Here is a 16,619-nt window from a genome sequence, read left to right as displayed (position 1 = left end):
GGGGGAGTAGGTTAGGGGTTAGGTGTGCACAGGGGAGAGAGGGAGTAAGGACAGACATTATGGGTATAGACAAAAAGATGGGGAAGTAAAAGACCTAGAAAATGTAAATTTGATGCCTATGTGTTTATATTGTCATTGCTACATCATTTCCTTGCTATACTTTTTTTTTAAAATTTTTTGACAGGCAGAGTGGACAGTGAGAGAGACAGAGAAAGATCTTCCTTTTCCGTTGGTTCACCCCCCAGTGGCCGCTGCAGCCGGCGCACTGCGGCCGGCACACTGCGGCTGGCACACGGCGCTGATCCGAAGCCAGGAGCCAGGTACTTCTTCTGGTCTCCCATGTGGGTGAAGGGCCCAAGCACTTGGGCCATCCTCCACTGCACTCCCGGGCCACAGCAGAGAGCTGGCCTGGAAGAGGAGCAACCAGGACAGAATCCAGTGCCCCAACCTGGACTAGAACCTGGTATGCCGGTGCCGCAGGCAGAGGATTAGCCTATTGAGCCTCGGCGCCGGCCCCTTGCTATACTTTCTATACTACCCTGTCTGAATAACAAGGATACTTTCCCTTATTCTAATTTCAATTCATAAATCATGCTTTATTTTTTCCTTTTCCCCACTTGATTGTCTGCACAGAGGGAAAAAAATGATGATACAAGCCTCCATTCATACCTAGAAATATGGTCATTTCCATTTGTAATGTGAGTCATTTATGTGCTATTTTTCTCAGCTGGATTAAACCTTCTTTGTACAGTCATTCTCTCAGAAAGGAGGGAGGAAGGAGTGAAATTGTTCTTGCTCCCTTAGAGAAGGGAGAAATCCAGAAATGCTTTCCTGGGGCCTACAGGCATTTCTGATTACAGCAACTATCTACTTCGATAGTCGTACTTGCTACATTGATTTCAGTTTCAAGCAATCTCCAATTTGTAGAAAGAGAAAGCCATATCTGTTTGGCCTTAATAAAATGAAGGATTTCACTACAGGCTTCCCGACTTCAAAAAACATCGATTGCATATAAAAGTTTGTGAAATGCTAAAATAGATTTTGGAGATACATTAGTAAAATGATTAAGGGCTGCAACTAATTTTAAACTCTGTCATATATACATTTGTCAATGCCCTAACACCCATTCAAATGAAGTACTTGTGACTGTAAAAGCAGCATGCCTGCCTAACTTTTTAAATATATTTGGAGAAAAGTAAATCATTATGCAATATGGGAATGCTGGGAAACTTCCTATGAATACAAGAATATGAGCCCAAGTAAATTCTGAAACCACAGCTTGAATGTGTATACTGAAGTCACATTGATGACAACCAGAACATTCAGACCTCAGAGCACTTCAAGTGCAAAGCCTTGTGTATAAGTCTTCCAATAACTTAAGCACTGGGAGAATAAAACAAGTGTTAACACTACTGTTGGAGGCACTCCATCACTCTTCTCATGTAATAAGTAAAAATTACACACTTATTAGCTGAGAAAGGTTGTCTATAATTACTGGCTTCATTTCTTTACCTTTCACCTATTCTAAAACCTCACTCAAGCTGATTGCTACCTTCTTTTGCCAACAAAATAAGCTTTCTAGGGTCAACAAATACCTCAATCCATTGGACATTTTCCTAATGTTTCTGTTACTTCTTCTTCTTAGGAACATGGGTCATCTACCCAGCTCCCTCCACCTTCAAGCATCCCCATCCCTTGCCTCCCATGACAATATCCCTTGTGGTCTTCCTCTGACCCTCAGGTCTTCCACTCAGTCCACTCATTCCTTTTTACTCCAAATGCAATCACTAAACTCAATCCAGTTCCTGTCCTCTTCTCCAGATCCTTTCTCCAACTTTTATATACAGGGATCTTCAAAAAGGTCATAGAAAATGTATATTATGAAAAAAACAACTATGCATGAATTTAAAAAAATTGTGCCAAAATAATTTTTATTCCATTTTCCATGAACTTTTGGAAGATGCCTGATCTCTCTCTCTCTCATATCATGTCTCTTCTGAGCCCCATACCTGCAAATCAACACCAACTTGACATCTCTAAGTGGATATCACAAAAGTATCTCAGTTCAGCATAGCTAAAACAGCCCTCTGAATCCTCCCTTCCTGGCTGCACCTCTTCTGCTTTCAAATTCCTTGACAGCCACCATATCCATCCAGGCCTGCAACCCCCAAACCCAGGGGAAGCTTATCCTTCTCCCTTCCTATCCACTGGTCACCAAATCTGACTGGCTTTGCCTCCTTATTTTCTCAGGGACCCACCTGATTCTCTCCATCACTATTTCCACCTCTCTATTTGCTTCATGGTCCACTGCGATCACCTTCTAACTTAGCTTCTCAACTACTCTTGCCCTGCTTCAGTCTACTGACCACTTTATAATCACTTTTTAAATTTTATTTGAGAGGCATATGACAGAGAGAGAGAGAGAGAGAGCTCCCATCCACTGGTTCACTTGCCAAATGTCCTCAATGGTAGAGCATGGCCAGACTGAAGTTGAGAGTGGGAAACTCAATCCAGGTCTCCCATGTGGGCAGCAGGAACCCAACCACATGAGCCATTACCACGGCTTCCCAGGTGTGTATTAGCAGAAGCTGGAGACAGGAGCCAGCACCAGTATCAAAAATAGGTACTCCGATATGGGATTGTGCATCTTAACTCCTAAGCCATATACCCCACTCACAGGCAATTATTTTTCATATACATTTAAAAGGCAAATCTGATCTATTATCCTAACATTTTCATTGGCTTATGACAGCCTTTGGAATAAAGTTAAAGACCTGCAAGGACACAGAGTGTGGCTTTTGTTTCTCTCTCTGGTCTCATCTATTTCTACCACCTCCTGCTTCTCCAACCATTGTCACGTGGTTCCTGCTTCCTCCTCTCCCTGGGTCTTTGTACATGCTTTTCCCTCCCTCTCTCATTTACCTTCAGACTCAGCTCAAATGTCACTTCCTAAGGAATGCATTCTTGAAGCATCTCCTCAAAATAAGCCAAATCCTCTGGAATTTTTTCTTTTTCAATATTTTATTTATTTGAGAGGTAGAGTTACAGAGAGAAAGAGGGAGGGACAGAGAAAGGTCCTGAATCCACTGGTTCACTTCCCAAATGGTCACAACAGCTGGAGCTGAGCCGATCCGAAGCCAGGAGTTAGGAGCCAGGAGCTTCTTCCAGGTCTCCCACCTGGATGCAGGAGTCCAAGCACTTGGGCCATATTCCCACTGCTTTCCCAGGCCATAAGCAGAATCCTCTGAACTTACATCTCCAGTACATTCTGCATTTTTAATTTTTTATAAATTTCATTCTTATTCATGCTCATTTGATAACTGACTCTAAATGCAAATGATGTAGAAACTGTATCTCTTTTACCCACCATTTTATCCTAACACTTTGAAATCCTCCCTCTTCATCAGCCATTATTAGCTCATAAGAGTTCCAAGTATACTAGATGCAGAGGGTCATTGAATTCGTGCTCTCCTGGAAGGTGAGGATGTTCAAGAAGTGATCCCACTGAGCTAGGGATCTGGAATAGCTTCCTTCTGTGTTCCGCACTTCAAAAAATGGTTAACAATTGCATGAGACCACTCTCCTCCACATGCAAGAAGAAAACAACCTCTAGCTTAACTAGTAGCAGGGGGAAAAATCTGCCCCACTGTGTGGAAAGCATTAACAATAGCACTTTTTGTGTTATTCCTTCAAGCACATTGACTATAACCAGCTGTGAAGGTTGATTAACTATTTCTTATCTACACCATTCAGAGAAGAGCAGTCCTTTTTATTCATTCTTTCATTCAAAAGCATTTAATAAATGCCAATTTTGTGCAAAAGCACCATATAAAGCACTGGGAGGAACAGGAAGTGGATAATAAAGAGCTATTGTTTATGGAAGGTCTGCCATGTTCCAGGAGTGTAAATTGTAAGTGGCAATTTACAAGTAACATTTCAAGTAAATTACCATCTTATGAAGAAGCAAACACTTAACAAACCATAATAGAAAACCAAAGGGAATAAGCAGGCCTTTATAATCTACATTATTCCAAGTCTTTAATAGAGTCCAAATTAAAGGAATTTGAGAACTTTATGAGGTCTGAGAGTTCTAATTAAAATCTACTCTTCCAGGGTCCTTAATTATTCACCAGAACATGAAACTAATTACAACTCTAAGTGGCCAAACACACTGTTATCAAGCATCTAGATTAGAAAAATCCAGAGTTCTTATTCAAACAATTGGTTGTTTTGAAGATTTTTTTAAAAGATATTTATTTATTTGAAAGGCAGAATGAGAGAGAAAGACAGGGAAGGAGGAAGGAAGGGAAGGAGAGAGGGAGAGAGGGGGAGGGGGGAGAGGAGGAGAGGGGGAGAGAGGGAGAGGGGGAGAGGGGCAGGAAGAGAGGGGGAGAGGGGGAGATGGAGAGAGGGAGAGGGGGAGAGGGAGGGAAAGAGAGAGGGGGAGAGGGAGAGAGAGAGAGAGAAGGAGAGAGATCTTCCATCCACTGGTTCACTCCCCAAATGATCTCAATGGCCAGGACTGGGCCTGGCTACCGGCAGGATTTAGGAACCCCATCACAGACTCCCACATGGGTGACAGGAGCTGAAGTACTGGGGTCATCTTCCACTGCCTTTACCAAGCACATTAGTAGGGATTTGAATGGGAAGCAGGGCAGCTGTGATTCCAACCATCTCTCCGTCATGAGATGCTGGTGTCACAAGCCGTAGTTTAACCCACTGCACTACAATGCTGGCCCCATGAAGACATTCTTATATGACTATACATTTAGCTAACTCCTAAAAATGAACTTTTCTGGTCAGGTTAACTTGTGGTGAAAAAAATCTAGGCATTATACATTACAAAAAGAATTCATCAGAGTGTTACTACATGTTGTGCTCCAAATACAAAGTTGAAATAGCTATAGTCCTGCCTTCAATATTAGGCTATAGGGGAGACTCCTGAGATCAAGTTTGAGCCACAGAGTAGAAATTGGGGCACAAAGAAGCCAAGAGTCAGTCCTGTCTGTCAACAAAAGGATGGGAGTCGTGTTAGCAATGGCCTCATTGTGGAGGTGACACTTGAATTGAATCTTGAAAGATGCATTCATCCAACAGATGGAAAGTGAAGGAGCATGGACAAAGACACAAAAGTACTAAACAATATGGAAGGCTGGGTAAACAGTCAGCAACCCACTTCAACTTGAACCAGGCCTTGATTTATCCTATGGTTAGGCAACAAAGAACCTTAAAAAGATCTTAAAAATAAGTTGGTTTTAAAAACCTGGGCAGGAAATGTTTAAAGCAGATTGTTGACAATAGCTAAAGGGCAGAAACAATTCAAATTTCCATTAGCTGATAAATGGATAAATAAAATGTGGAAAAACCATGAAATGGAATAGTATTCAACCATATAAAAGAATGCATATTGACATTTGCCACAGAATGCAGGAACCTAACAAAACGAAAAGTGGAAAAACAAACACAAAAGTTCATTCATAACCTGTGCCCATTTGTGTGAAACATCCAGAATAGGCAAATCTATAGAGATAGTAGACTCATGGTTGCTAGTAGAGGGAAGGTGGTGATACGAAATATCCACTTAATAGGTAATATATTTTTCTTTGGATGATGAACATATTCTAGAACTAGATGGAGGTCAAGGTGGGGATTGCATACCATGTGAATACATTTAATGACACTGAATTGTGTACTTCAAAATTATGAATTTTATGTTATGTATGTTTTATCACAATTAAGGAAAAAAAATACAAATTCTATTGGGCCAGCACTGTGGTATAGTGGGCTAAACCTCTTCCTGTGGTGCCAGCATCCCATATGGTCACATGTTCTAGTCCTGGCTTCTCCTCTTCTGATCCAGCTCTCTGCTATGGCCTGGAAAAGCAGTGGAAGATGGTCCAAGTCCTTGGGCCCCTAAATCCGTGTGGGAAACCTGGAAGAAGCTCCTGGCTCCTGGTTTCAGAATGGCCCAGCTCTGGAGGTTGCAGCCATATGGACCAGCAGATGAAGATATTTCTCTCTGTCTCCCCATCTCTCTGTCTGTAACTCTACCTCTCAAATAAATAAATAAAAATCTTAAAAAAAATACAAATTCTAAAATAAAATAGCTTTTGAAATTTATTTTTTATTTACTTGAAAAGCAGAGAAACAGAGGTCTTCCATCAGCTAATTCACTCCCAAATGCCTAAAACAGCTGGGGCTGGGCCAGGCTGAAGCCAAGAGCTGACAACTCAATTCAGGTCCCCACTTGGGAGGCAGGGACCCATCTCATCATCAAAGGCCTTTTGTCTATTGTTTTGTAATCCACTGTCACAGGGAAGAAACCAAATACAAAGTTAGAAGATGACTAATACACAGTTTGTTCCCTTCTAACCATGTTATAATATTTAAATTCATAACTGCTTAATATGAGATGTGCTACTAATATTTTATTGTACCAACTTTTTTTTTTTTAAAAGATAACTTATTTATTTGAAAGACAGAGTAAGAAAGAGAGAACAAGAGAGAAAGAAAGAAGTCTACTCTCTAATTGGTTGCAACAGCTAGGGCTGGACCATGCTGAATCCATGAACCAGGAACTCCATCCTGGGCTTCTCTCAGATGGCAGGAGCTCAAGCAATTGGGCCACCATCCACTGCCTTCCTAGGCACATTAGCAGGAAGCTGGATTGGAAGCAGGGTAGCTGGGATTTTAAAGGACTTGAACTGGCACTCTGATATGTGATATCAGAAGAAATAGCTTAACCCACTGTACCACAATGCCAGCCCCAGGCCCCAGCTTTTTAAATGATATTTTCAATGTACCATGGAGCTCTTACTTTACGAAATTACCATTAGGGGCTGACATTGTAATGTAGCAGCTTGTGGTGCCAGCATCCCATATGGGTTCCAGTTTGAATCCCAGCTGCTCTACTTCCAATCTAGTTTTTTGCTAATGTACCTGGAAAAGAAGGCCCAAGTGCTTAGGCCCTTGCCTCCCATGTAGGAGGCCTGGAAGAAGCTTCTGGCTCCTGGATTTGGCCTGGCCCAGCCCTGGCCATTGCAGAAATTTGGGGAGTAAACCAGTGGATAGAAGATTTTCATTCTCTCTCGCTCTCTTTCTCTGTCTCTCCCCTGTCCCTGTAACTCTGTCTTTCAAATAAATAAATAAATCTTAAAACAAAATTTATCATTGTATTTGGGTGACCAATTGAGAATGTATATTTTGCTTTATTTTCTTAGTGTTGTCCTCCTTAAAGAGGAACATAAATATTGAGTTCAGTGTGACCACAGTGGTATGTATGAGTTGCTCTAAAACTGAGCACAGTGTGATGGGCAGCCACTGAATTGTCCTTGTAGAAGGCCCTTTCCAGCCTAGACAAAACAGGATAGTAATGCCAGACGAATGACTGGAGTCAGCATCCATGCACAGTATCATGTGATCACAAGGAATAAAGGCATTGACTATTACGAACTTAGAGGTAAGATGCTCACTTAAAAACTGAACGCCTGGAAGATTCCTTTTTTAAACCAAGAGAATGTGCTGTGAGGGCAGTGGCTTTGTCTTGTTCACAGTTGAAGCTGCAGAAGAAGAACAGTCTCTGGGATATCATAAATACTCAGTTCTTATCTGGGAAGGAAGGACTGTCTGCATCATTCAATTACTCCAGGGATCCTTGCCAAGTGGAAAGAAAAGAAATAAGTCTTCCAAAGGACCCAGTACTGGACTTCCCAACATTTATGGTCAGTAGGGCACAAACTGTCTCAGCCTCCACTTTTCTCATGTGTAGAGCAAAGACTGCAATCTCAGGATTGTTGATGTGCAAAAGATCTAACAGTGTATGTGACGCACAATGTGACCGAATAACTGTTACTTTCTCTCCAGTCCACTTTCCTTTTGCCAACCAACATTAAATCAATTCAATGAGAACATTCTGTAAAGCTGAGTACAAGGAAAAACAAAAATAAAATGAAATAATGATTGCAATGAAAGAAAAGAATGAACACAAGGCAAACATTTACTGAGCAAGTATTATATGCCAAGGACTTTACATACACTGTCTCATTGGCCTCACAATGCTATCAGAATAAAATTGCTGTCCATATTTAGTGAATGAGGGTGACGAGGTTCAGATATAATGGGAAATTTGTCCAAGTTAAGTGCAGAGTTGTAGGATGATGACCAGGGAAGCTTTGGAGAAACGGACACATACAGGTTTTGAAGAAATAGCAGGATTTCATTTTGAAAGAAGTAGAAAGGAAAATGGGATATAAAAAGGGGAGCTATTCTAGGCTGAGAGATTGGTGTCAACAATGTGAAGCCATAATGTACTGGAAAAGAGTAGGAAATTTGCACGGATCATCCCTAGACTCAGGGACACATCATGGTGTGAACCAGAAATGGTAACCTTACTCCCATGTGCCAGGCAGCTCGAGCAGGGCAAAGGACGAGAAAAGAGGTTGGGTCCAAATAATGCCATGCCTGGACTGCCTTCCAGGGAAAATTGGACTTTAGAGGCTATAGAAGAGAAGATACATGGCACTAGTCTTGCTCCAAGAAAATAACTGTCGATAATGTGGAGGAAATATTAGAATGAGGAGACAAGAGAGAAGGCTGCCCCAATATTTTAGCCAAGAGATAATGAAGGGCTGAGCAGAGGCCTATGCCATGGAAAAGAGTACAAAGACGTCCCAGAGGAAAACTGGCCAGGCTGACTACTGATATGGGTGCTTGAAAACATCCTGACATTTTTGGCCAATAATGAAAAGACAGAAAGAGAAGAAAGTGAAGGTAGCTTATAGTTCTTTGAAAAATATGACCTTTGCAGATAGTGTGGTAACAGGGGTCCACTGAACTACAATGGACATCGTGTACAACTATCACAGATTTAGCAAATAAAGACAATGTCTGACTTTTTAAAGATTTATTCATTTATTTGAAAGGCAGAGAGTTACAGAGAGGCAGAAGAGGAGAGAATGAGAGAGAGGGAGAGAAAGGGGGAGAGGGAAAGAGGGAAAAAGGGAGAGAGGGAGGGATGGAGGGGGAGAGAGAGAAAGTCTTCCATCTGCTGGTTCACTCCCCAAATGGCCACAACATCTGGAGCTGGGCTGATCCAAAGCCAGGAGCCAGGAGCTTCTTCTGGGTCCTCCACACAGGTGCAGGGGCCCAAGGACTTGGGTCATCTTCTACTGCTTTCCCAGGCCATAGCAGAGAGCTGGATTGGAAGTGGAGCAGCCAGGACTTGAACCAGAACCCAAATAGGATGCCGGCACTTTAGGTGGCGGCTTTATCTGCTACTCCACAGCACCAGTCCCAAGACAAGAAGTTTGAAAGGAGCAGTTAAACTGTTCAGTGTCAGAGATTGGGCTGGTGTCCCTGAAATTCTCTTGAGCTTTTTTCATAGTCCCAAACAGTAGTAGCAGCAGCTCCAGATCCTCATTTGAAAGCTTCCAAAAAAGGGCCTGTCTTCCCACATCCCAGAACCTTCTGAGTAGACTTTCTTTGAGCCAGAATGTCACCATTGGCTGTGTTTAGCCACCAGAAAGTGGGAAAGTAAGTATATGGTAAATGGGAATAGGATTGCCATGACTGTATTTTCTTTTTTTAACTTTTATTTAATGAATATAAATTTCCAATGTACAGCTTATGGATTACAATGGCTTCCCCCTCCCATAACTTCCCTCCCATCCGCAACCCTCCCCTCTCCCGCTCCCTCTCCCCTTCCATTCACATCAAGATTCATTTTCAATTCTCTTTATATACAGAAGATCAATTTAGTATATATTAAGTAAAGATTTCAACAGTTTGCACCCACATAGAAACACAAAGTGAAACATACTGTTTGAGTACTAGTTATAGCATTAAATCACAATGTATAGCACATTAAGGACAGAGATCCCACATGAAGAGCAAGTGCACAGTGACTCCTGTTGTTGACCCAACAAATTGACACTCTAGTTTATGGCGCCAGTAACCACCCTAGGCTCTCGTCATGAGTTGCCAAGGCTATGGAAGCCTTCCAAGTTCCCCGACTCTGATCATATTTAGATAAGGACATAAAAGACAGGGTGAGGATAGTAACCAATGATCCTAAGAGTGGCATTAACCATGTCTGAACAATTATACAGCATTAAGTGGGGAAGAGGACTATCAGTACACACAGGTTGGGAGTAGAGCCATTGGAGGTAGAGTAGAGGTTATGATTATGAAGGAATGAGGCCCATGTGCGCTAGACAGGGTCTAGAAAACAGGACAGAGTCATTATTAGAGGAGCTAAGAAAGGTGCTGTCTAAGCTACAATTAAGTTTTCTGATTTAGAGGCAAATAGAACCTGACAGAAGGGGCTTGATAATAATCTGTTGGGCTTTAGGCCTTATAAGTTAAGAGGCCCAGATTCTATCTATCTCTTCACATGGGGTACATCCTAAGGGAGGTGTGAACCTCCTAGGGGAAGGCACTCTGTTGACTTTCATTACTTGGCTGGCCTGGGAGGAGAGCTGGCTAGGTAAAGGCAGGTGGCATGCCATGACTATATTTTCCCATGGTGTGCCTGTGAGCTGAATAAATGACTGGCTGAAGAAGACATCGAAGTTACAGGGAGAGGTAGAGACATAGAGAGAGGTCTTCCATCCGCTGGTTCACTCCCCAAATGGCCACAATGGCTGGAGCTTCGCCGATCCAAAGCCAGGAGCCAGGAGCTTCTTCTGGGACTCCCACATGAATGCAGGGGCCCAAGGACTTGGGCCATCCTCTACTGCTTTTCCAGGCCATAGCAGAGAGCTGTATCGGAAGAGGAGCAGCTGGCGCTTCAACCGGCACCCATATGGGATGCCGGCACCGCAGGCGGTGGCTTTATCCACTACACCACAGCACCGGCCCCAACAAGCATTATTATATATATTACACTTATTAATTCATTGAATCCTTCAAATAATCCTATGAGGTAGATTACAGTTATTATATACATAATGAAACGTGGAAATAGCAGTGTTAAGTAGTTGATCAAATTCACAAAAGCTATGGTATGGGTATGGTGGAACGCAGGTTACACCATCACTTATGTTGCACACATCCCATCACAGAGTGCCTGAGAATGAGTCCCACCTCTTCTTCTAATCCAGCTGCCTGTTAATGCCCCTGGGATGCAGCAGGTGATGGCTCAAGTTCTTGAGTACCTGCCATCTATGCATTAAACCCAAATGGAGCTCCTATCTCCTGGCTTTGGCCTGGCCCAGTCTTGGTCATTGCAGGCACTGGAGAATGAACCAGCAGACAGAAGGGTATCTCTCTCCTTCTCTCTCTGTCACATTGTTTTTCAAATAAATATAATTTGAAAAAAAAAATCACATAGGCCGTAAGTAACAGAGGTACTCTGGAGAATTTCTGTCTTTAATATACTACACTGCTTCTCTCATCTAAACCACATACCACTTCATCTGAACTAATGCAACAGACCCCTCTCCAACCTCCTTCCCTAGATTCAACTCACTTCCAAAGCATTACTTATCCAGAAGACAGAATGATCTTCAAAAGTTGCAAGATAAGGGGGTTGACATTGTGCTGCAGCATTTAAGCTTGGTTTGATTGAAACCTGGTTAAGTACCTGGTTCAAGTCCTGGCTGCTTTGCTTCTAATCCAGCTCCCTGATAATGCACCTGACAAGGCAGTGAAAGATGAGTCAAGTACTTGGGCCCCTGTCACCCATGTGAGAAACCCAGATGGAGTTCCAGCCTCCTGGCTTGACCTGGCTCAACTTTGGTCATTGTAGCCATTTGAACTAGAGGTTGGAGGATCTCTTTCTCTCTTCCTGCCTATCTTTCTATCACTCTGTCTTTCAAATAAATAGAATAAATCTTTTTAAAAATTGTGAAATGTGATTATGGCATAATCCCTCCACACCTCCCCATTTACTCCACCATCTTGTCCCATCTGCCTTTTCCTGCCTTACTTTGTTATCCTTTTCCTCAACTTCTGAACTCTAACCACCGTGACCCTCTCATTCCTTTGCACCACAGGATCTTTGTGCATTCTATCCACCCAAGCTGCAAGATTTTTCTCTGCTTCCACTCCCATCTGCCTTACTTACTTAATGTCTACATATCCCTCAGGTCACAAATAAATATCACTTCACACTTGGGAAAGCTTTCTCCACCTCTAGATTAATCCAAGTTCTGATAAGGCATGGCAGATGTTGTCAATGAATCACTAGATTATCAACCTCACAAGGGCAGAGTTTTTATGCTTTGTTCATCAATTCATCTCCAGCAGTAAGGCCAATGTGTCTCGGGAACCAATGCACATTATTATAGCAGCAAGGCTTAGCTCCTTTGCTCAGGTGGAAGTTCTTTGAGGTCAAGGACTGTGCCTTAGAAAAGAAGCTTGTTATAGCAAAGATAATGTGGCCTTCAATCCCTATTTCAAAATCCAATTACACTACCACCAAGCTGAGGCATGCATGATTTCTCAAGTCCCAATTTCATCTGTAAAATGCAATAATGACATTGTGGAGACTAAGAGTGATATGAAAAAGAAAGTGCCAGAGAACCTAGCAGCAGAAGACCTCAGACTTTTCATGCTAGATGTGTCTTTGTGTCTCAGGGTATCAATTACATAATAGTGAGAATGCAGAACTAAAACTGATGACCACTCCTCCCTACCTACAGGACTCTTCCCAGGCCATAGCATCCTTTTCTATCACTTGGTCTGCATGGGTGCCACCGTGTGGAAACCTGCAAAAATGCTTCAGTGAGCATGAGGTTAAGGATTTGTTATGCAGACAGGAAATGAAAGTGATAAAAGGAACATGATACATGTTAAGGATCCACTAAGTACCAGGCATTTTCATACATTAACACATTTAACTCTTAGCAAAATGAAATTAATTGTATAAATGAGGACATTGAGGCTCACACACAGTCTAAAGTAGGTAATTAGCAGAAACTCCAATCTGAGCCCAGGTCTCTAAGACCTGGTCTCTAAGACCAGGGTGCTACTTCCAAAATCATTCTCTTCCTCACTCTTGCTTCTGAGTCAGTGTGTACTAAGAGTCCCAAGGCATCTTGAGGTGTATTTAAGCCAATCTGGCTCTGGTACATGTGGAAGAATCAGGTAACTTAGTAATGTTTGACAACGCAGCATCTCAAGATAAATAAACATTTGCAAATAAGGTACACATATTGGAGTCTTTATATTAAAAAGCTGCCTGCCACTGGGGTAGAAAACCAATTCTGAATTAAAAGTTGCCTAATGCCAAAATATTGGCTAGTGAATTTTTAACTCATCTAATCTTGAATTAGCTTTCATTTAGGGAGTTAAAATTAAGTGGGCACTTCATCATTACCATTCTATAGGCCTAAATGAAGTTACACAAAATTAAGGATGAGGTCTGGAAAAGAGGAGGAGAATGACAGAGGAAGCTGTGCCCTCTGTCTCTGAGACGCTGCCCCAGATCCAGGCTTGAGATGGAGAACTGGGCTTCTGACATCTCAAACAACTGACAAACCAGTTACCCAAATCCACCCACTGCCTGTGTTGCAATATCCTTGAATGCCTGTCAGAATTCTACTTCCTAGGGCCCGTCCCGGGCTGATAGATTCAGATTCTCTGAGAATGATGCCCAGGAATCAGCATTTTAACAAGCATCCCTAGATACCTCTGACTCATCCCAAGCGGGAGGACAGCATTAGAAGATCTGTAAAATTATGATTGTGATGATTTGGCATATTTACTTACTTCAAGGAGATTTTATTTTTTCTGAGCCTTGAAACATTCTTAGTGTGTTATTTAATTTTTCTTTATTTTATTTTTCTAAATTTTTTTATTAACATGTTATATCTATACACCTTTATGGGGCCTAGCAAAACATTTCAACAAATGGACAGTGTGAACTGATCAGGCCAGGCAATCAGCATCCCTACCTCCCAGTGAACTATGAAACTTTTTAAATGAACAAGTGACTAACTAAAATATCCCATCAGCCCTTAAGATGAGACAGTCTCCATTTCAAAATCGGGGAAATAACATCTTCAAAAGCATATGCACGCCCTCCCTTTAAATCCAGTCAGGCGGGGAGCCTCAGTCACTAACTCCTTGATGAGAAGTTTTGTATTGTGTCTCAGAACCACTCAGTTAGCAGTCTTTGTATTCAACTCCAAGTTAATCCCACCTGGTGAGGGAAGGGCACATTTTCTAGCTTTATAATCTCAGTATGTTCCTTATTTAGGAATAGATTCTCTGACTCAACTCCTAATTGCAAATTCAAGTCACTCTTTCATTCTTCTTCTACAAACCTCCAGAAAAGGCTTTCTTTTTTTTTTTTTTTTTAAAGATAAATTACTTCCTTTTCTTACTTTTTTCCATTGTCAAAGCAGGTCCCCAAATCCACCACCTTGCCTGCTACCCTTAAAAGTCTGGATTTGGGAAATTAATTTTAAAACGAAACCTGAGAGCTGCACTGACACCACAATTAGTCCACCATCTGCAGCTCCTGCTCCTTTGCTTCCTGAAACTTGTGGGCCAAATCCCCAAGAAATTGTTCATCAGTCTTGGGGTTTTATTGGAGTTCACATTCAGGTGATCTCAGAGTTTTCAATCACCTTGGAAACATGACAACAGGCTCCTTGAATATGCAGAAAGAGTATTTTTAAGCACCACAGGAAAACAGAGCATAGTTACTCCTAAATATAAGAAATGTGTTATAAAACTGTGACTGCTTGGAGAGCAGCTTTCATTAAGGATAGTTACCTTTCACTAGAGAAGTTACAAATACAGGGCTTTTGCTAACCACATGGTGTTACCGGAGAAATTGCAGGGTTCTTGTCTTCGCGCAAGAAAGAATTCAGGCGTGAGACAGAGAGTAGTGGAGGTAAAATAGCAAGGTTTATTAGGAAGGGACATCTGTAAGGACGGATGGGCACCTCTCCAGACAGAGCCTGAGAGACTTTGGAGGAGGAGGGAGGGAGGTTACATGTTGAGTGAAGAGATTACACTTGACCAGGCCAGGCGGGCGGCTCAGCAAAGATGCAGAGAGCTGAGCGCAAAGTCCATTGAGGCTGGGGTTTTTTAAGGAGATGGGTCTTGCTTCCCCATCTCTGCTCCTCTTGGAACAAAGGACTATTTGGATGTAAATAGAAAAACTTCTCTTGAAGGTCTGAAACAAAGGACTTTATGCATGCAAATGTTATCATACTGGAGGAAGGGAGCAGGGTGTTTTAGATGCAGATACTGGACTGCACCTGGGAGATTGTGGAAGATTGTCAGGCAGAAGGGGTGGGGACCTCCACCTGGCAGGTTATCAGGTAGAAAGGGGCAGGGCAGGATTCCAGGGCCAGGCTGCCCTTGAAACATTATCAGGATGACTTTGAGATGTAGATGCATATGCTGGACATAGATGTCTTCTCTTTAGGCCTGTTACACACACACAAGCTCATAACTGACTTCCTACCTAACAATGGCAGTGGGAAAAAGCTCAAAATACCCCATAGCCGTATTTATTTTATTCATTTTTTTCTTTTAGAAATCAAATGGCTCTACTATCAAACTGTCCAGACTATTGTCAATACAGTCACCATCCGTGTGTATGAAGCAGTGCACACGAGTCATCAGTCACCTGTACGGTTTTTCGAAAACCTGGTGAGAAGAAAAGTGTAGAGGACACACTCATAGAAGACATTTTGAACCTTAAAATGGAACTGTTCGTTTTGATGCAAACGTGTGTGAGAGAGAGACACAGAGAGAGAGGGAAATAGAGACAGAGAATTTCTCGGGACCATCCTTTCTAATATTACAAGTTGTCGAGCCTGAATCATCAGTACATTGTCTGTTGAATGATCAGATAAACAAAAGCAATTGTTAATCTATGTGTGGAATGGACTAAACAGCATGGTTTAAATATTCCGTTTAGTTCTTTCACAGTACATTCAACCAAATGTATGGAGCGCTATCCTGTGCCAGGCACTGTGCCAAGCGCCAGAGACACCAAGATGAATGAAGTCATGTTCTGGTTTGTTAGGAATCTCTCTCAAAATTTGGGGTAGGGGGGCTGTCAGACCAGGAGTGGTGTGGAAACCCTCGCTGCTGCCGGCTTTGGGAGCTCCATACACCCATCAGCCCAGGAGCCTGGCGCCAGGGTTCCCTACATTCTCCAACAGCCAAACATTCAAGTTCAACTCCGGGGCCACGGCGCTCGCTCTGCAAAGCGCCAGGTTCCCTCCACCTTTCTGCCCGCGCGTCCGGGGACACAAGACCCCGTGTCCACTTACTTTGCCGCTGTCACTCACGCCGAGGAGGTGATCCCGTAGCACCTCCATGGGGCAGGTCCAGGTGGAGTGGACGAAAGTCCCTCGGAAGATGTGCGCCAGCGGCGGCATCCGGGCGGCACACATGTCGGCAGCGCAAGGCAGCGCGGGGTCCGCGGGCCGAGCAGGGCGCACCGGGCAGAGGCGCGGCCGGGGTTCCCTGCGGCTGCGGGTGGCTGCGGAGCCGGCGCGCACTCCGGCCTCGTACTGCCCCCGCTTCCCCCGGCGATCGCCTGCCCCCTGCAGGCCGCGCCCAGGGGCTGGCTCCCTGCCGCCTCAATGCCAATAGGATTTTCCTTCAGCGAGTTGGCTCCTCGCTCCCGTGGGGTGTGGTTTTCTCCCCAC

The 16,619-nt window shown here is 43.1% G+C and overlaps 1 protein-coding gene across 4 annotated transcripts in view; it reads right to left on the bottom strand.

The window, feature by feature from the left end:
• GDA (guanine deaminase) overlaps positions 1-16,619 on the bottom strand; it is a 295,068-nt gene that overhangs the window by 90,249 nt on the left and 188,200 nt on the right. The window contains exon 1 of one of the 4 annotated variants that reach the window (XM_062208408.1): positions 16,239-16,452. The exons of the other annotated variants lie outside the window; for them this stretch is intronic. Within the exon in view, the coding sequence (XP_062064392.1) occupies positions 16,239-16,361 (123 nt within the window). The 5' untranslated portion in view covers positions 16,362-16,452. Of the gene's footprint in view, positions 1-16,238; positions 16,453-16,619 lie in introns of those variants that run through there. 4 annotated transcript variants of the gene reach the window in all.

The sequence above is a fragment of the Lepus europaeus genome, chromosome 12 (genome assembly GCF_033115175.1).
Source record: "Lepus europaeus isolate LE1 chromosome 12, mLepTim1.pri, whole genome shotgun sequence".
NCBI lineage: Eukaryota > Metazoa > Chordata > Mammalia > Lagomorpha > Leporidae > Lepus > Lepus europaeus.
This window is presented reverse-complemented; position numbering and strand designations above follow the sequence as displayed.